Source organism: Sinocyclocheilus grahami, unplaced genomic scaffold, assembly GCF_001515645.1.
Source record: "Sinocyclocheilus grahami isolate Dianchi unplaced genomic scaffold, SAMN03320097.WGS_v1.1 scaffold539.1, whole genome shotgun sequence".
NCBI classification, from domain to species: Eukaryota; Metazoa; Chordata; class Actinopteri; order Cypriniformes; family Cyprinidae; genus Sinocyclocheilus; species Sinocyclocheilus grahami.
Window position 1 is genome coordinate 514603 of NW_015505718.1, and position 22413 is coordinate 537015.

A 22413-nucleotide genomic window follows, 5' to 3' on the forward strand; every position below is an offset into this window, starting at 1 on the left:
CAATGATGGTGGGCTGAGGGCGAGCAGAGGGGCTGCCAGACGACAGCGGTGGAGGAGGCAGGAGCGGGTTGGATGGCGGGCATACTTGAGGAGCGGGCACTGGAGAGAGCTCTTGGGCTGAAGCCCTTCCTGGGCTGAACTGGGGATCAGAAGCCCTTCCTGGGCTGAACTGAGGATTCAGAGGTCTCTCCTCCTCGTTATGACACTGACCTCCCTCCATATTCTGGGCCTTATGTCCCGCCATAGTCAGCTCACCCTCAGCTGTGATGCAGGCGGCGGAGCTCCTCTCCGCGCTCACACCGTCCACGGCTTGCTCCCTCGTGGTGGGCACTGTCACCGGCTCTCGCACCTGGTCTGACGGGTTGGGCTCAACATCCGAGGCGATCCTCTTCTCAGCTGCAGGGCTTCGCTCCGGCTCGTGGATCGCGGCGGGAAATGGCTCTCCGTCATCGGTGGGCTCAGGCTTATGCTCCGTACTGCGGGGAGTTGGTGGGCTGGGCTCAGGGTCCGGAGTGGAGCTGGTGTTGTTGTCAGTGATGTCCACGGTCAGATGCGACTTGCAGGACACCAGCACCCACTCGATGAAGGCAGAAAGTCATTTGTGTGGTCCTCAAGAGAGCGTTCCCCCTGCTCCAGCAGGAGGATTTGGAAGGCAGGGTAATCCATAACACGAAAAATAAAAACTGACAAAAAACGGAAAAACAAACGAGGGGAAAGATGCCGCTATACTTTACTTAGGGCCGGTTATTCTGTCACGACAAGGTGTGTGGAGGCAGGCAGGATGACGAGGATGACAAAGATTCCAATAATGACTTTTAATGTAGACACAACAAGGCAGATCCAGATAGGACACACACACACACACACACACACAGGTTTGTTTTTATGGTTTATGGGGACTCTCCATAGGCGTAATGGTTTTTATACTGTACAAACCGTATTTTCTATTGCCCTACACCAACCCTACCCCTAAACCTACCCCTTACAGGAAACTTTCTGCATTTTTAGATTTTCAAAAAAACTCATTCTGAATTATTTATAAGCCTTTTGAATAACGGGGACACTGAAAATGTCCTCATAAATCACCTTCTCGTTGTAATACCTATGTCATACCCATGTTATTATACAAATTTGTGTCCTCATAAACCACATAAACATGCGCGCGCGCACACACACACACACACACACTCTCGGGGTAACATTCACAATAACCAACCAACTCGAATACAAGAGACAGGAACAGATATAGGGCAGATAACTAGGGGCAGACAGGTGAGCACAATGAGGTGATTAACTGATGATTAGTACGGGCTAAACCAACAAAAGGGGAAGAAACCACAATAAACAGTCCACAGGGGCATTACACTAGGTTGCATTTGTTTGAAAAAAAAATTTTTTTTTAATGACTGTTTTGTATTTTAATATAGTTTAAAATGTAATGTTATTTCTGTAATGGAAAAACTGTTTTTTTTTAATCTGCTGATTTGGTGCTCAAGAAACGTTTATTTTTAATATCAGTTGATCTGTTTTTGATATAACAGTTAGACATTTTTTCAGGATTTTTTAAATGAACAGAGAACAGCATTTATTTCAAATAGCACCCTTGCTGAATAAATTTAGTAATATCTTTCATTATGAATGATCAATTAAAGGGAAAAAAATTATGTTTATCATTGGCTCACCGTCAAAACCTCTTTCTTTCTTCTGTGGAACATAAAAGAAGATATTTTTAAAAATGTATTTTATTTTTAAAATGGAGTTCACTGCTCTTTTGAACTCCACTGACTTTCTTTGTATGAGCAAAAACAGTTGAAACATTCTTCAAAATATCTTCTTTTGTGCTGTACCCTATGTTCCAAAACAAGTGTGATGTAACAAAGCCCACAGCACTACACTGTCGCTTTATAATTCAGTGCAGGAACAGAACCTGTTTAGTTTCCCAATTTATGCTTCATGGCCACTGAATTTTAAAAGTTTTAAAAGCATCTACACCGAAAAATGGATGTGAATGAGAGGGTTCCACTAATGAATGGAATCGTAACTTATTCATGGGCAATAATAGGAATAGCAATACAAGCACAGGCTTTCTCATGTGTAAATCCTATTTGCTCAGTACATTATTTAAAAAAACTGTTATTTCTGCACCAGTTCTCCTCTCGCAGACCAGTGAAAATGACTAAATCTCCATCAGTTATATCCTTGTGCTCTTTGTGAATTTACGTTTGATTGCATCAGCTTTCTCTTTGCAGAGCTGTTAACTCCTGCTGAGTGCCCCTCTCTCATTCATTTGTGGAAACGGGCTTGATGAAAATCTTTGCCAACCAACCGACAACCACAAACAGCAAATATCCAGCTCTAATTTGGATTGCATTGGATCTGTAGAGGAGGGAAAAGGGTTTGAAGTCTTCCCTCCCCCGGGTGTTAAACTTCTCCCCCCTTTGCTCTGTTTATTGTCCTCCCACACGCTCCACCTGATTGCGGGAAAACTCTCATCGCACCTGCTGATGGATCACGATTGCCAATTAACGTAGATGTCAAGATGTCAATCTCACTTGACTTCCACTGAGCTACAGCGTTCCCAAACCCTTACTGCAAGAGCAGAGCAAAATGGAGAGGAAAAAGCGAAAGAGAAAGACAAGGAGGATCAAAGGCAATTATTCTAAATGCCTTTTCCCAGTGTCAAAGGCTCCCCTGCATAATTCAATCGCTCTGTACAGTGCACGACGGAGAGGTGGTCAAAGTAGACTTTATGATTGTATTACTTAACAGATAATGAAGTTGTCCTGGATGGAACTACTTCACGGCTGTCTGTCAGAGCTGCCCTGTGAGCTTATCACTTCTTTAAAAGGTTTACCTCGGTGAAACTGAACGGCCCTATTGGATGAACAGTTTTGAGAAAGACGGCACTTCTAACATAATATAGTTCATGTATTACAATGCAGGTAAGACACATCCCTAAGGGGCCTGTGAGTGAATTTAGCATACCTTCGACAGGGAAAATGTTGCCTTTTAATAAAACTGGAGCACATCAAAGCAATAACTTTAAAGGGGTCATATGATGCGATTTCAATTTTTCCTTTCTCTTTGAAGTGTTACAAGCTCTTGGTGCATAAGGAAGATCTGTAAAGTTGCAAAGACTAAAGTCTCAAATCCAAAGAGATATTCTTTATAAAAGTTAATAGTCAACCACGCCTACCTAAAACAGCTCATTCTAACACGACCCCACATGTCTACGTCACGATGTGGGAAGATTTGCATAACGCCGCTCAATTGTTCACGCAAAGAAAGAAGGCGTAACTTTTATTCTCGCTGTAGTATTGTTGCTGCCGCCGACGCCATGTCGTGAAGACGCGTGTGTGTTTGTGTTCTTTGTGTTTCGTTGTGAAAGCGAAACTACTTTGTTTGGCCTTCCGAAAGAGGACGATATCTGCTTCGTCATGCGTTCTGTTCTGACTCACAGACTGTTGCAGCATCATATGACTGCTTTAAAGCATCGACTTTACCTAAAGTTAGTGCATCTGAAAACATCTTACAAACCCTGTACTGCTGCTACAATACAAGGTCATCCAGTAGATGCTTTGGGACCTAACATTATGTCTGTATTTCACTAGCCAGAAAACGAACAAACTTCCATTACAGCTGATTTTGAGGGTAACATTTTACAAGTAGAGTGAATGGAGGTGAAGAGCATTTAAAAAAAAATGTTTTTGTTATCTTCTGTATAATGATAGTGTAGGTCTTTAACTATTTTTTTAAAAAGTCATAAACTGATTTAATGTTTTATTGTTATGTTTACACCATATTATCTTTTTCCAAGTTATGCAAGTTATGATACATGCAATTAAAAACATCTCCATGCACCATGGTGGGAAAAACTGAGGTATATATTTGAGGTTCAAAACGTAGGATTTGAACTATGTGTAGTGTGTGTTGTAGTATGAGAAAATTATGGGTATTGTAATTCTGGTGAGTGTGTGTCATGCTTATCAGTCGATATGTTGACATGCACTTTAAAAGTTTGATTTCAGTTAGACTAAATAATACTGTATATGTTTTTAAAATGTCATGTCTAAATGAAGTCATACCTTTTAAGTATAGCCTATACTGTATAGCATATCATCAAACTACACTGTGAATAAATCAAAGATTATTGGAGCACAGAAAGACAGCATTTTTCAATACAAAAAAGCCTGGTGAGTAAAAGCAATGCAAACTAATTCATTACTTTACATAAAATAGTTACAATGTAATGTAATTAGCTACTAATTAGTTACTTATTATAATGAGAAATGCAACATTGTAACAGATTCCAAATGATGATTACAACTATACCTGGGTCTTGCATATTGTCCCTCAGTAAAGTAGAACTTACTGTTGTTTTTCTACAGGAGAAGGATTAGATGTGGATTAAATGAGAATTTGCATTTGAGTGGAATGTAGAAACGATATTTCCGGCTCTCCAGTAATTATTAGAATTCTTATTTTACCATTGAACACCCTTCATTGAGCAGAGCGTTATTAGGAGTTATTAGGATGTCACAACATAATTTCACTAAATTAACTAAAAAATTATTTTTCCAACCATTAACTTTTAAGCACAGTCCGGCCTGGATAAATGCATACTTTTGTCTTTTCCTTATTAAATGTTCAATTAACCTTTGAGCATGGGGAGGTGATAACGAGCTTGGAGTGCTGAGCAGCAGGACTGTAAGGCATTTTAATCAACTCGTTAACCTGATGGCTCCATCTGTGATCTTCATGGTAATGCTAGCATCTTAAATGGAGACAAAGGACACGCACACACGGTCACACAGGTATGCACTGAGGACATGTATAATACCTGGAGAAAATCCGTTGCAAGTATGCAATTCAAAATCTGACACATTTGCTTATGGGTGCTCTCCAGCACTCATAATAAAACCATGTTCTAAGAACATTTTGTTAATTTTCCTATTAAGGTATAAAAACATTTATTTTGCTATGTGAACGTTAAGGGAAGATTCCATTTTATAAATTTGCAAAAATTTATGGGAATGTTACTTTTGCATATTCTTAGAACCTTCTGAAACGAGTAGTAACATTAAAAAAAAACTTTTTAAAAAGTAGCAATACATACAAAGTATAAAATAGTTGATTATTTGTGGGTTCTTTGGGTTGACCATCAATGGAAAAAAGATGCTATTTGTAGAACTAGATTGTGTAATTACGGTTCCTACCAGCAGGGGCTAACTGGGCCAAACCTTGACCCCTCTGAATGCACACAGACACATACACACACAAACGGATGGGTAAACAGCTGAATCATGTTTGGTCTGCAGCAATAAAATCTTCCTTGTGCTGTATCAACAGACCTGCAAAGTCAAGGGTGTCACCAGCAAGACTAATACGTGACTCTAAAATATAGTCTAGTCAGCAATGAGCTGATGGAGAGAAGCAGACTTGATGCATTGCACACAGTTGCGAAGCAATGGTCCTTGGGGAAAAGCCTGATATAGTTCATAATTTAACTGAGTGAAAGGTTTCTAGGCTGTCTTGGATGCTCGCTATTAAAGGAAAATGAAAGGGATAATTTGTTCAAAAAATAATTTATGTCATCATGTACTTGTTCCAAACTTGTATGACTTTTTTCTTGGGTGAAACAAAAAATATATAAAAAAATTAAAAGATAAATAAAAGATATTTTGCAGAATGTTCAAGCTGCTCTTTTTCAATATAATGAAAGCGGACAGAGATTACATTCTCCCTGGTTTTCAAAAAGTGCACAAAGTTATGTTGACCACGGCTGCATTTATTGGACCAAAAATACAGCATAAAACTGTATATTGTGAAATATTTGTACAATTTGAATTAACTATTTTATTTGAATATATCAATATGAATGTAGAAAACAGTTGTGCTGCTTCGTATTTTTGTGGAAACCATGATAGACTTCCATTGAAAAGTATGGAGTGAGATTAAAAATAATAATAATAATTAATACTTTTAATTCTTTTGCATTAACAGTAAAGACATTCATAATGTTTCAAAATATTTCTATTTCAAATACACTGAACTTTCTGTTCATCAGAGAATCCTGAAAAATGTATCACGGTTTACAAAAAAAAATGAAGCAGTTTTCAATTTCTCAACTGGTTGCTTGAAACATTCTTTTAAATTAATTATTTTGTGTTCCACAGAAGAAAAGAAAGTCCTACCGGAACAATATGAAGGTGAGTAAATGGTGACATAATTTTCATTTTTGGGTGAAGTATCCCTTTAAGAGCCCTGCAAAAAAAAATAAAAAATAAATCCCCCGATAGTAAAGCATCTACAATACCATAATGAAAGGAGTTAATGCTGTCCGTGTCCTGGATTTTAATCAGGCATGTGAAGAGTTACACTGACCTCCATGCACTTCCCATGCTTTGAAATTAACTCCGCTTAACACCCGCTCGTATGCATGTCTAATGCTCCAGTTTTGTATTCACAGCCCATTGCTTATTTTCCCCCCATTACTTTGCATGTCAGAAGCAGTTTGGTACTGGTGTTTAGTACAGGTTTGTGAAAGGCTAAATTTACCCGTGCTACTCGCTGAATGAGGAAGCGGAGGGATTTCACCTTGATAGGTATTTCGTTTCATCAGACAGGTTCGGCTGTAGCTTGACAGCGATGGATAATTATGGCATGCCTTAAGGGCACTACATAGGACTCACTTTCAGACTATATATGAAAGACATTCCAAGGCAGCATACTACATAATGCATTAATACTTCAGATACTGTAGACCTAACACCATCAAGAGACACCATGCAGCATTTGATGTTTACTAATCTTTCCATGTGGACAGTGTAGAACAGAGTGAAGGATTGTATTCATCAGGGATTTACTAATCAACAAGCAATTTTTTCCATCTGCAGTTCCATCAAGTTTTAATATTCTCAGGTTGCTTGTTATTTGTTAGAGTCACTGGCGAGTGACTTGCCATATTTTTTTCCCTTATGGCAAAATAGCACTTAAAAGACAGCTACGGACTGTGTGGAGCAAACAAATTATTCAATTTTCACGCCTCAGTTGTATTAAAACTGCAATTAACACCGGTATTCTTCCTATTCACCAGATAATTAAAATATGCAAAATCACTGCAGCATTGTCTGTATGGCCCCATTACACTTGCTTCCACACACAGAAGCAAAAAACACAAACCAGTCAAATTAATTTAGCAGCAAATATTAGATTAAACTGCTTACTGCACATACTGTGACAGCACGCTACGAATGTGAACCACTACCTCAGGGTTGCTGCAAAACACAAAAGAACTATTTACATTCACTTTTATATAAATAATTTGTATTAAGCACACTATTAGCATAAAGTAGCACTCCTTAATTATTCCTGTAATGTGAACATCTTTGGAACAACAGAAATTCAATTTGGTCAGAGCTCAATTTTTGAGATTTTACAAGAAAATACTATTTCAGCTTTTCCACTTAAAATTTGAATGTGTTACTTTCCATTTCATTGCAATTATTTGTGAAATGTACTAGCAGTTTCTGAGAGAAAACGTAAGAAATTTTCAAAATATGACATTTTTTACAGATATATTCTTAGCAACATGATTTTGTGTGTCATTATTTTTTTTAAATGTATTGATGCTAACTAAATACTTTTTTTGCAAGTATAACTGTATATGTATTTTATGTATTATATATAGATGCTAACTGAATACTATTTGAGCAAAACCTCAACAATGTTAGCCAGCTATTTGCCATTGCCTACTATTTAATTCAGCAGAACTTGCAACAACATTATTTAATACATTGCAGAAAACCAAATTTTTAGGTAGGTATGGCTGACTCTTAACTTTTATAAAGAATATCTCTTTGGATTTGAGACTTTACAGATATTCTTTATGCACCAAGAGCTTGTAATACTCCAAAGAGAAAAGAAAAATTGAAGTCGCATCATATGACCCCTTTAAAAGCCATAAAAACGTATGGCCATGGTCAAAAATCTTAAGATGATACAGTGATACTGGTCGGCAATCAGGCCATCCTTCCAGTTGACCAACTTTCCTTTTTAAAGGTCAAGTCATGCATCACTAATGTCACCAAACAGGACCGCAAAACTAATTTACAAATTTTTTTTAAAAAGTAACCCATTGGTGAAGTCAATGTTATGGTGTCAAACCCAGTTAGGCCTTTCAAAGAAGCACATTGCAATTCTATTTGATGCTACTGATGGCTCAGAAATGACACAATCATTATGGTATATCGATCATGAATATATTTTGTAAATTTCCTACTGTAAATATATTAAAACTTAATTTTGATTAGTAATATGCAATGCTAAGAACTTCATTTGGACCACTTTAAAGGCGATTTTCTCAGTATTTTGATTTTTTTTCACCCTCAGATTCCAGATTTTCAAATAGTTGTATCTCGGCCAACAAACCATACACCAATTCAGATTATGTATAAATCTCAATTTCGAAAAATTGACCCTTATGACATATTGGAAATAATTCTATACAATCTCCTCTACTAGTGTTAGACTATATGGCTGTGATCTCTCAGTTTGGTGTGATTGATATTTTGCGTTCACCTAGCCTTTTATAAAGATCAGAAGAAATGAAGGATTATTTGAACAGCATTTTGGAGATTAAGGGAAACCTCATGCTGGCCTTTAGATGTAATGACACTGCTGTAGTCACTCCAGATTGACTTTATTTTGCTAATCATTCCTGTGGTTAATGAGGCCGTGACATTTGATTGGAGGTTGACCTTTGTGCTGAAATATAATTCGACATGCATGGATGTATGTAAGTTTCCATTCAGGGGAGTCGTAAACTTGTTCTTGCTGGTATATTACTCACCATGAATCTAATTTTATGGGAGTCTTTATTGGTAATATCTTTCGCAGCTAATGTAATCTATGGCATGCTAATGTGCAAAACTTGCGAAGATGAATAACTTCGCAGTACTGCAGATCTGTAGTGTAGAATTAGGGGATTCAAATTTATTTTTCTGCAAATCGGCAATGTGTCTGTTTTAGGGGTCATGCTATCTGTCTTTTAATATGGCTGGTGCTGAACCACGCTGTTGTGTAAACTTAATTGTGCGTTAAACTTTTGCCCACTGTGTACACTATAACAGATCTCAGTGCACGGCATACACCGATAGTGTCAAGCCAATTTGTAGAACGTGTCAAGACACTTCCCCTTTTGCACAGATTTATGGAGCACAATAGTTGATCTACCCAGAAGGACTTCACACTGAATGGATGACTAGCCTAATGCTGTGCAATACCAAACACAGAGGACAGATTGCAGCCTAATGGCAAACATGAGAGCTAATGCCAATCATCATCCTTCTAGGACAGAGAATAGAATAATCTCCCCAGGATTCACAAATACTACTGACGGATACTGAGGTTGCCATATGTAGGCTACTCTGTCATGCAGTACCAAGGCCTAGATTATGCAATGGAGCCAAAGATGATAAATGTAACAGCAAAAGTGCATTAAAACCATCTTGCTGCCTTTGTGCCCAGTCAGTTAATGACTAAACAAGCAACATTTTGCGTATGAAAACTGGTTTCAGGCTTCCGGGGCTCCAGAACATCAAGAAAGATTTAGAGATGATTACGATGCTTATTTCTCAGTAGAAACTGAGTGTTGAAAAAATGCACTATATTGCATAAAAATGAAAGGAAACTATGCTGCCTTTAAAACTGGCCAAGTGAAATCAACTGGCCATTTAGAATTTAAATTATAATTGCCTTTTAAATTCCAGTTAAATTCCTAAATTTGAATTGAAAATTGCCGTTCAAATTTAAGAGTTAACATGAATTGTAATTGAAAGAACATTAAAATTATTTCTAATGGATAATATAACAATGAAGACTGGAGTAATGGCTGCTAAAATTCAAGTTTCTGTTAATTTAATTAAATAAATGCAGCCTTGATTTATAAGAGACTTACTTCAAAAACACTGTATTCTTCTGTCTACTTAAGAAACTTTTAGCCACAAAAAGCAAAAGTGACACATCTCCACTTTCACAAAACTTTTAAAATAGCCTATTAACCAATATGACAAACTTTCAACACCAGCAAATTGTGTTATTTTCTCCACATTTGCTTATTTTCCATAATTTTACAGCAGCTGAGGTTTTTCACAGCAACATTTTAAGACTAAGCCAATATTTTCACCAAAAAAAAAGCTAGCTAGATGCACACTCTTGGCCCTTCGACAATTCAACCACCTTCTTTGCTGTAAATTACCGAGCAGTTGTGTGCCAATTACAGCTTTGTGAGTATTTTCCACCCTCAGTTTTTCAAAGAACCCACACAGTGTTTTTGATGCACTGCATTGTGGTTCGAGACCCAAAGACCTCTGCGCCATGTTCATGAATAATCTTAAACCGGCCCCTAAAAATATCTCTTTGTGTTTTGCCGCCTCTGAATTAAAAAATACACAATCAAACATAAGCTGATTAAGTATCTTACATGGATTAAAAAACAAAAGCTAAACGAAGAAACAGTTGCCATTCAGATTTATGCCCTACCTGGTGTGTCCCCAAAAGGTTTCGGTGGTTTGGCAGTCACTCTGGAGTTGCTTGGCTGTGTGGTGCTGTGCCTCTTAGGATGCGCGGTTGTAATCACCGCATACGTCCTTTGGGGGCTGCGTGTGGTAGTGCTAGTTACGGTAACTGTGGTGGTGGAAGGGGCTAAAGAGGTGATGGTGGCATTCGGGGTCACTTTCGCCTCCTCCTCATGCCCCTCGTCAGCCCCTGTAGGGCCCCAGTCTATAAATCCTGCCACTGTGGTGGTCCTCCCCTCCAGGGAGTCATAGCCGTCCCCTTTCAGCTGCCTCCGTGAGCGAGATAAATGCAGATTTAAATCAGATTTACTCCACTCTGGTAATGCAACCGACTTCCCTTTGTCAGAGGGGCACTCCGCGCAAAGTTGTTGTTTTTGGAGTGACCTGCGGTTTTTCCGCCCCCACAGTTTGGTGCCCCCCAGCTCCCCGTGATTGCCTAGTGATGGCAAGGGAGGGGGAATGCCACGATGCAAGACACCCAGAGTCCTCAAGTGCTGGCCGGTAAGCGTGTCCCGAGTGGGCAGAGGGTGCGGCTGCCAGCGGGGCACTGATCTGGGCAGTAGTTTGAGGGTGAGCCCTTGGCCTGCTGGTGCACACAGAGACAGATCCATTGTGAGATGGACAAGGATGAAGAGGATCCACATTCTACATCCCAGCATTCCTCCAGGTCTCCAAGCAACCATGGAACTGAAGAGCAGAGAAAGAGAGAGAAGGAAATCAGCCGCATTGGAGAATCTTAATCAGTGCGTCTTTTATACATCACAGAGAGAGTATGCAGGCTCGGCAAAATTTACACAACTTTTTTACCTTAAAGACTGTCTTATTAGATCTTTCAAGGACTGACTACAGTAGATTGGGCTTTTAATGTCCTTATTTCCAACACCATTTTCCAGTCAAGCGATTTTCGCTCTAGGCTTCGTTCTGCTCTGTGACTCACTAAGTTCTCATAAATTGAACTCCAATATTAATTAGATGTGTGATTCCCCTTTAACAGCTAGATGCTAAATGCACACTTCAATGTTGTTTTCAAAGACATTTACTTTCAAAGTCTTAGCCTGCACTCTTCAGTTACTTTGCTTTGTAAACAAACGTTCCACTGGCTGAATTGGTCTCATGGTGCTAGCAACGTAAAAATCATAGGTTTGCACGCTCTAATAAAACATATTGCTTGAATGCACTGCATACTGCTTTGGATAAAAGTGTGCCAAATGTCTGTTATTTATTGGTATCTCATAAAATTAGAGTCTGCACGTGATACAATGTTGGGCTACAGATAAAATACAAGTGCAACTATAAAGTGTATAAAAATAATTTTATGTATAAAAACTAATTTATATTAAATTGTGAAAATTTTCTGAAATTACGTAAAAAGTCCAAATTCAAATAGAATTTTATTAAAACGTAATATATAAAACTACTCATAAACTATATCCAGATATTTTGTTCCTACATGTTACCTTCCTTTTTGTCTTTTGAAAGCAGAATGAAATACAGTAGTCAACATTTGAAGTGGATCAAAAAAGTTAATCAAAGTCCTAAGACAAGAACACATTTTGGTTTTAGGTTTTAGGACAACTTTGATGAAAGGTTTTGATCCACTTCAAATGTTGACTAATGAAGTATGATCAAATTTGGTGGTTTAAATAATAATAATAATTCATTAATAATAAAACATTATTATGGCAGTCCTACAAAAGCATTTTGTAAAAAAAAATTCATAGACACCCTTACACCCCCTTGTGGTCCCCTGGGGGTCCCTAAAACCACTTTGAAGACCTCTAGTGAAATAACAAACTCCTCAAACCTCAAAGTGTCCAACTTCCACTGTGATGGCTTCTTTTAGCTGAACTACTTCTTGAGGGGTGCTGTTTTTTCAATTCCAGAACCTCAAACACATTGAAATGAGCTGTCACACTCATATCTAGAAGCCAAGAATCTATCTTGATCCAGACAGAAAGAGAGTTCATCAAGGCATATCTGTAATCTTTTCTGTCCTTTGATAATATTGGTCACGGTCAAAGGCTAATTTAGAGGGATTAAAGAGCCCACACTTGGCCACACATACTATCAAGGGCCTTTCTGTTGCTGTGAGTTAAGAGATGACAATTTTATAGAGTTATCTGACCCACTGGTAAACCATCATATCTGAAGTCCAACACAAAGTAAAATATGAGTCATACTTGAAAATTATATACTAAAACGGTTTATAAAGCCACGAATTGAAAATAATATAGATTCCCTTTTCATCTAAAGAGCACTTTCCATTTACCTATACTTAAGAGCTTGTTTGATATGCTGCTTCATCTGTTCATGAATAAGATGGATTCCTCAAGCATACTACGAGAGGGCCCTTGCTCTCCACTTTCCCCTCTTCTAGCCTCTCTTTACATTTCTCTCTCACTTTCCATTCGGGGAAAAAAACATACTTGTGGGATCTGGTCTGACTGAACTGGGTCAGGACCTTGGGTTGACCACTCATCTGAGAGATTTTACCTCACTAATAAGGTCCTTCAATCCCATTGGGCTGGGCCCCGGGGGGCCTGACTCACACTCCTTGTGCTAATGTGTTCCATTAGAAAGTAATTCCTGTCAGGAACATCATTGTATTTACTTAAGGAGACGTATCGGAACCGATGTTGTGCTATTAATGATCACCCGTCCGCTGGCTTTTGATGAAATTAGGTGGCTACATTGTGAATTCAAGGAGGCTGCTGTGATACTAATGAGGGCTAAATTAAGGGTCACGCAAGACAGGGTGTGAATGAGAGTGAGAAACTTTGAGGACAGCTTTGCATGAACAACCCCTCCCTGCTCTTTACTTATAACGCATCAGCTAAGATTCGGGTCACTTCAGCATGATGCAACCCATTTAGATTCAGCATTGTAATTCAACACGCCGCCCACAAAGCAAAGGTCTTGTTTATATTTAGATTTTTAAAGAAACCAATTTGAATTCACAGACTACAAACAGACACTTTCAGGGTTTAAAATGAGCTTTTTTTGCCACGCAAGCCAATTAAGATGACATAGGCAAACCTCTTCCAATTACTTTCATATGAATATTCTCTAAATTTGTGGTGACATTTCAGCAACTTGTGACTGATTTCATTGTATCATGAATATAAACATATCCTGTCTTACAGTTCAAACCAAGTAATGTTAAAGTTCTTAATGAAGATACCGGCCAACTGGCGAATTATTGTTTTGTTTATTCAACGAATTTGCATTCTGCACATGTTTGCGAGACACTGAAAATGAGTAAATAAATTGAAAACACATAAAAAATAAATAAATAAATGCAATAAATTAAAACTACAAGGGACAGAGACAGGAATAAAGTAGATGAATAAAGAAGATTTTCCTTTTGAATATTCATTAGGCTAATGTTCACTATGTTTGCAAGCTTGCATCAGATTTGTGCATAGTTGCTTAACTTTAACAGCAGCACAAATATAGACTATAGAATAAATGAAAGCGCTAAAAGAACGTGTTTCCTGACACAAGCAAGTTAAAAGAAGCAGCTCGGGAGTTCCTAAAAAGTTAAATGGAAAATATGCTATCTGAAAAAGCCTGAAAGAAAATGATAAGACCATCTATACTTTTTCCATCTCGCTCATATCCGCTCTGTTAAAAGTAAAGGGACTAACATTATAAACACAGAATGAACTGATCATGAGTTTCACCAAAGTCCTTTAAGACCATCTTCATAACACCCCAGACAGCTACTTCTAGTCACATGCTGCAAAATACATGCTTCACACCTTTAGTGATATTAGCACAATTTTATTAGCACAAGTTTACAAGTTAAACTTTACTCACCATCAGGCCATCCAAGATGTAGATGAGTTTGTTTCTTCATCAAAACATATTTTTAGCAAATTTTCATCCTTATGATCATATTCTCCAGCATGATTCGAAATGATCCAAAGAGCATCTTGAGCTCTAGAACATCTGACTGTCTGATCAATGTTAAACTTGATTAGCAACCAAGAAATAGTGCAGAATCTTAAATATTTCTGTTCCTTTTACACTATAACATTGATATTTTTTATCCTAAACCTTTATCTTATTTTACAAGTCTATATAAATTTTTCAGTCTCATATTTTCGATATGGACTCAGACTTTAGGACTGAAGATTACGAAGGAATATCAAATAATAATGACTATTCTATATCTAAATACACATGCAAGCCCAGTATATATCCAGAGGGATTATGGTAAGCACTGTCCCAGGTTACTATTAATGAGATGGGAGGTTTTGGTAGATGAGCATATGGCTGGTGGAAAATTCAGGAACATCCAGTACTAGTTACTCAGCTGTCTTCACATCCGATGAGTGAATTTCTTCACACAAGACAATCAAGTGCCGTGATCTCGTTCCATTACAAATCCTCACACATACTCTCTAGACACAAGACGAAACTTGAGAAACCCGACCAGAATGGTTTCTGACGGCAAGCCAAATGCTCACTGACATATGACTCATGGGCTGATTTTTCAGCTGAATTACACTTCAGAGAAGTGTTGCAAATAAATATGGATTCCATGCCTGCATTTTGGATAAACGGTCAGCTTATATCTGAGTCAGTCTGATCCTCTTACAGCCGACTGAATCCTTGGATCAGTCACTTGGTTTATCCTAAGCAGAGTGAAAATAATGAAAATGTAATTGAACAGGTAGAATTATCTGTAATTACAAATATTCCATACTAATCTATTTTATAAGATAACTAGCCTGTTGTAATTGTGAAATCAAAAGGGTTAACTTACTACCAATAAGATACCATAAGATATTGTGTATGTATAAAATACATAGGCTCATTAAAACATCCACCTATTGTCTTGCTTATTTTTTCAAAGGTAATTACGTTAATAATCATAAGTATTTGTAAAATATAATTTTTTTATGATGGTGAATGAATTACTCAAAAACAATCCCACTGCAACACTCATTTAGCTGTAAATGATGGAGAAATGGCCATTTAAATAGGCAAAATTATTTATAAATGAAATCCAGATGGGACTAATAAAAGTAAAGTTGTATGCACTCTATGTTTGACTGAATGTAATTATTATTAAACCTTGCATAAAATATAGGCAGATAATGTTTCTCATTCCAAATATACATTAAAAAGTGAATATCAATACTAATTAGACCACACTGTAAAACATACCATCATTGAACACAACTGCCCTTGTCTTTCATATATGGTTCATAAATGAACTGGAAGGATTTCACATTTCATATTTAGAGACTGGCAGTAATGAACAGGCAGCTGTCGTCCTCACATTGGCCCGTTAGCACATGAGCGTATAAGAGCACTGCATCAGAATATGCTTCCTGCTGGATCACTGGGATGTAAATGGATGTTTCACATGCTCTGATCTATATGCTACAGTGTGTGTGTGTGTGTGTGTGTGTGTGTGTGTGTGTGTGTGTGTGTGTGTGTGTGAACCACTGGAGAGCTCAGCTTGTGTGTGTTGTGACTGTGGGGGAGATATCTCCAACAGCCTTGCACTGACATTTCATATCCCTGCCACAATGATGACAGAACATGACTCCCTCTTCACACATACGCCCTCTCAACACACATACACACACACACACACACACACACATAGACACATACAATGCCTCAGAGAGAGAGAGAGATAGAAAGACAACTAAAAGACAAAAGGCTTGTAATGATAAAATTTCAGAATGCCAAACTATGCCAGTGAAATTTCACAACTCTCAATAACACAGCAAAAATGAAATGCTATTGAATAATAATAATAATTAATAATAATAATAATAATAATAATCCATCATTTAATGAATTACTGTTTTTATGAAATGAAATGAAATAAAATATAAAACATATTAAAAGCCACATTAAATATGTCATGAAAAAAAAAGTAGCTACTTAAAATAAAATATCCACTTTTAAAAGCTACATTAAATATGCCAGGCAAATAATGCTAAATTGTTAATAAAATAAAAAAATTACAAAATTAAATAAAATATAGGACTTAAATAATACAATTAAATTAAATTAAATTAAATAACAAAACATTAAAATCCACATTAAATACACCATGAAAAATGTAAGTTGTGAATAAAATACATAAAATTTCATTAAATTAAATTAAGTAACATAATATTAAAAGCCACATTAAATATGACATGACAAAAAAGTTGTGAATAAAATAAAATAGCCACTTTTAAAAGCTACATTAAATATGCCAGGCAAATAATGCTAATTTGTTAATAAATTACAAAATTAAATAAAAAATATGAATTAAATAATTTAATTTAATTTAATTTAATTAAATAACAAAACATTAAAATCTGCATTAAATACACCATGAAAAAAATGTAAGTTGTGAATAAAATACATAAAATAAAATAAAATACTGTATTTATCTGCACAGCATTACTAGTCTGCTTTATAAATGACCAGTGGGAAGCTATTCAGGAAGGATCTCCTAGTAATTATACAGATATATAAGCATCAGAAGCAGGCTGGAGAGACATGACAGGGGTGTCTGCGTATGTGAGAGTGTGTAATGAGGCTTAGCCAAGGAAAAGGACAAATCCCTGCTCTCTCGTTGGGAGAGATGTGACGTCATTGCAAAGCCCTGCCATTAACTCACTATAGAAAAGATTTCACACATTAATCTGCTGACAGGTCTTAGATAGTACAGCAAATCAGTGAGATTATCTTCACAGTTTTTCAAAGACATGCCTGAGCTCTTCAGTGTAACAATGTTACGTCTCCAAACACAGATTTGTGAATCAGCAAAAAAGGTGCAGTACCTGCAGAAGTAAAACATAAAGGTCCCAAAAGTATGCTGGGATTACAGTGAACATCTCCTTGAGATGTTTCAGAGACATGCTAGATAGTTGAGTCTGTCTGGAGCTGAGACTCAAATCAAATGAGCAGCAGGCCTCTCTTCAGCACCTTGGACAGCGCTGCGGCTTCTGACTGCAGTCACAACAGCACAACAGTGGGAAGAAAATGTCAGGACAAGGCATGGGTGGGCAATCATCACAGTTCATAATGTCAATCGTGGATCAGCAAAGATGGTTAGAGTAGAGTTATTTTGAGGCTCTTCTTTCCTTTTTCATCCAGGAAGTCAGTCTGACGGAGCTGCAAAGTGTACCTTCAGTGCGACTTTCAAAACCAAAAGTATGCTGGGATTACAGTGAACATCTCCTTGAGATGTTTCAGAGACATGCTAGATAGTTGAGTCTGTCTGGAGCTGAGACTCAAATCAAATGAGCAGCAGGCCTCTCTTCAGCACCTTGGACAGCGCTGCGGCTTCTGACTGCAGTCACAACAGCACAACAGTGGGAAGAAAATGTCAGGACAAGGCATGGGTGGGCAATCATCACAGTTCATAATGTCAATCGTGGATCAGCAAAGATGGTTAGAGTAGAGAAACAGCTTATCTGAGAGTTATTTTGAGGCTCTTCTTTCCTTTTTCATCCAGGAAGTCAGTCTGACGGAGCTGCAAAGTGTACCTTCAGTGCGACTTTCAAAATATCATAGTCACAGTCAACAACATAAGACAGCAGATTTACTACATTACCCAACTAACCTACCACATTCTGTTACTGTACTTACATCATACCATGATTTAGCCAAGTAGTACCTGTTCCTTGATCAACACAATTCCAATCAACCAATCAGAATTTAAGATTAGGGTTCGGAGGTTTGGCCTTTAACAAAATTCATCAACCTATAATTTCGAGGTTAGGTTTTAAGTTTCATGGTTACACTACAAAGTAGTCAAATGTTCTCTTTACCTTAAGTAGCTACTTCTACTTGATCTCACCCTAGAAAGGGACTTTCGTTGGTTTCTGTTTATTTACTGTTAGTGAATGAGTGTTGCCTGGTGGCTGCTTCACAATAAAGCTTTCTGTTCCTCTGAACGAATGGCAAACTTCGACCTGAACTGTTCAGATCACCACAACCTTCAAGAAGCAGCTGAAGACACTTCATATGCAAGCACAACCATAAACAAAGGAACTGTCTGTAATAACAGTGTAATAACACTTCATATGCAAGCACAACCATAAACAAAGGAACTGTCTGTAATAACAGTGTAATAACACTTCATATGCTAGCACAACCATAAACAAAGGAACTGTCTGTAATAACAATCTGTCTCTTCTTCTCTACATTTCAGCTTGTGCTTCTTATATGCAAGTCGTTTAGATAAAAGCATCTGCTAAATGAATAAAGTAATGCAATATATAGTATAATATACACTACCATTCAAAAGTTTGGGGTCACTAAGAGTTTTTAATGTTTTGAAAGAAGTCTCTAATGCTCAGAAATTTCACAAAATACAATAAATACAGTAATATTGTGAAATATCAATTTAAAATAACTATTTTATTATTATTTTTAATTCCTGTGAGGACAAAGCTGAATTTTCAGCAGCCATAACTCAACTGAAAACAGCTGTGCTGCTTTATATAATAGTGGAAACCTTAATATAATTGTGGAATAATTTTTTTTCAGGATTTTGTGATTAATAGAAAAAAACAGAACTGAATGATTTAGTTATACATTTAATGTATCATTGCTGTATAAATGTATTAATTTCTATAGTAGTTTACTTACTATTTTAATAAGTTTGCTTGATATCAGTGTCATACAAGACCTGCAAAAGATGTTGATTTACTTGACGGAAATAAAATTAATCTTCTCATGCAGACAATTAGCACTGTGGAAGACACTTCTTTTATAAGAGAACACAACTCTAAAACCGTCATAAGCCATCATGTGGTATTTTTACAGTGAGAGAGATTTTTAATAAGCATCATGGCTTGTGGCTCAAGAGAGTGTAAGTGTTAGTGAGCAGAGAGGATTGAGCAGCCCTCAAACCATCAGATCCTCCAAATGCTCAGCTGTACACTGTAAAAAATGACCGTGAATTTAACGGTAAAAGACTGTAAAAATGCTACAGTAAAAACCTGCTAACTGGTTAACGGTAAATTCCCCTACTATATACGGTGAAAAACTGTATAGGACATTACATGTATTGGACATACATTTTAACGTAGTATACCGTTTTGGGAAGTGAAAAAGACTATAATTTACAGTGAATAACCGTAAATTAACGTTCCCAGAATTCCCTGCATTACATTTCAAATTTGATGTTTTTTTGTTGAAATAACTATGTTTCTTCTTAGTTTTTCTTATCAGTTTTGTATATTAGGGTTGTGTGTAACACCCAATGTTGTTAAATGAATGTTTATTGCATTATTTCAGTTTCATGTGTGTTACCATGATGGTGTTTGGTGTTTGTGTGAATGATACTGTGCACCTTCTATATATGTTATTATTTAAAAGCTGCTTGTGATGGGCTTTGGTTCATCATGTGTTATCAGTGTATTACAAAGGTACAAAACAGATTTCAGTACTTCAATAGGTTGGTATATTAACATTATATCATAATGAAATCACGGTATTTAGCTGTAAATTTAAGTTAAAACCTAAAACGTTGCTACCGTATTTTTTACAGTAAAATTCCGGCAACCACAGCTGCCGTTTTTTACCGTAAATTTTACGGAATTTTTTTTACAGTGTACACACATGCAAACCTGTGCCAAAACACACACACACACTTCCTGTCCATTCAGCCCGCCTTTCCTGGGTTATATAGAGAGTATCTCCCTGAGCAAGTCTCCATGCTGCTTTTCACACACCTAAAATAGAACTCAACAGATACAAGAAACCTTTCATTTGCATTGCGATAGAAGAAGCTCATGAATAGCTCGTGAGGGTTCTTTTGCTCTCTCTCTCTTTCTCTCCCTCATGCATTTCTTGCTCCAGGGGCAACTCTACATGATCAAACATGCCTATTCATCTGACTGGATGGAACCGCCTAAATGCAAAGCCAGAAAAATAGATACAAAGGAAGAAACAGAGAGACAAGAACATCAACCGTTCTTCTCTTTATCTGACAGAGATATTTGCCTTTTCCAAAAGCAGTCTGATGGAAAACAGATAACTGATGACCTCCAATGCATTCACCTCATCCCTCTCTTCTTTCATTACGGAATGAGACTTTAAAGTTTGCTTTTGGTATCTCCCCTGGACTCAGACAGAGAAAAGGATGGATTTTTAGTGCCTGACAGGAATAATACGGACAATCGCATCTCCAAACAAAGTTGATGTGAAAAGACCTATAAGAATAATGAAATAAATGTGGTTTCTGTGGATTTATCAGAAAATGGAATGGACAGCCCACACGTCCTCGCTTAGCCCGGATCACTGCATACCTGTCTATATAACTGGCCTCTTTAATGCTTAGTGGCTCAGTGTAATTCTAAATGACAAGCATCAACGTTCGTTTTATTCTGGTCCTGAAACCACAAGCTATATCTGCTCTATTAATAATCTATGCTTTCAGCTCTGCTGCATTATGAGGTCAGCTCATGTACGCAGGCACGAGGGCGTGGGAGCAAGACAGGAAACACACTGTCTCACCTGCACAGGACATCCTGTAACCTGCCTTAGATGCCCACAGGCTTTTCTGAGGCATTGCATTATTTCAGTTTCATGTGTGTTACCATGATGGTGTTTGGTGTTTGTGTGAATGATACTGTGCACCTTCTATATATGTTATTATTTAAAAGCTGCTTGTGATGGGCTTTGGTTCATCATGTGACTTTTGGTTCATCATGTGTTATCAGTGTATTACAAAGGTACAAAACAGATTTCAGTACTTCAATAGGTTGGTATATTAACATTATATCATAATGAAATCACGGTATTTAGCTGTAAATTTAAGTTAAAACCTAAAACGTTGCTACCGTATTTTTTACAGTAAAATTCCGGCAACCACAGCTGCCGTTTTTTACCGTAAATTTTACGGAATTTTTTTTACAGTGTACACACATGCAAACCTGTGCCAAAACACACACACACACTTCCTGTCCATTCAGCCCGCCTTTCCTGGGTTATATAGAGAGTATCTCCCTGAGCAAGTCTCCATGCTGCTTTTCACACACCTAAAATAGAACTCAACAGATACAAGAAACCTTTCATTTGCATTGCGATAGAAGAAGCTCATGAATAGCTCGTGAGGGTTCTTTTGCTCTCTCTCTCTTTCTCTCCCTCATGCATTTCTTGCTCCAGGGGCAACTCTACATGATCAAACATGCCTATTCATCTGACTGGATGGAACCGCCTAAATGCAAAGCCAGAAAAATAGATACAAAGGAAGAAACAGAGAGACAAGAACATCAACCGTTCTTCTCTTTATCTGACAGAGATATTTGCCTTTTCCAAAAGCAGTCTGATGGAAAACAGATAACTGATGACCTCCAATGCATTCACCTCATCCCTCTCTTCTTTCATTACGGAATGAGACTTTAAAGTTTGCTTTTGGTATCTCCCCTGGACTCAGACAGAGAAAAGGATGGATTTTTAGTGCCTGACAGGAATAATACGGACAATCGCATCTCCAAACAAAGTTGATGTGAAAAGACCTATAAGAATAATGAAATAAATGTGGTTTCTGTGGATTTATCAGAAAATGGAATGGACAGCCCACATGTCCTCGCTTAGCCCGGATCACTGCATACCTGTCTATATAACTGGCCTCTTTAATGCTCAGTGGCTCAGTGTAATTCTAAATGACAAACATAAAAAAAAATGTACCAGCCCCAAACTTTCAAACAGTTTTACAAAGATCAGCAAATCTCCAAAGCAACTGTGCATTTAAAACCTTCTATGTAACTTTTTCTGTCTGTTTCTTTGTCTTTTATTGTACTAAAGAAACGTCTCGGTTACTTGTGTAACCCTCATTCCCTGAAGGAGGGAACGGAGACGT

The 22413-nt window shown here is 37.4% G+C and overlaps 1 protein-coding gene across 2 annotated transcripts in view; it reads right to left on the minus strand.

Annotated features, from left to right (window-relative positions):
- LOC107555602 (adherens junction-associated protein 1-like) overlaps positions 1–22413 on the minus strand; it is a 69050-nt gene that overhangs the window by 18696 nt on the left and 27941 nt on the right. The window contains exons 1-2 of one of the 2 annotated variants that reach the window (XM_016238461.1): positions 14397–14662; positions 10543–11264 (exon numbers count right to left, since the gene is read on the minus strand). In XM_016238461.1, the coding sequence (XP_016093947.1) occupies positions 10543–11260 (718 nt within the window). In that variant the 5' untranslated portion in view covers positions 11261–11264; positions 14397–14662. Of the gene's footprint in view, positions 1–10542; positions 11265–14396; positions 14663–22413 lie in introns of those variants that run through there. The other variant, XM_016238460.1, reaches the window with a different exon arrangement.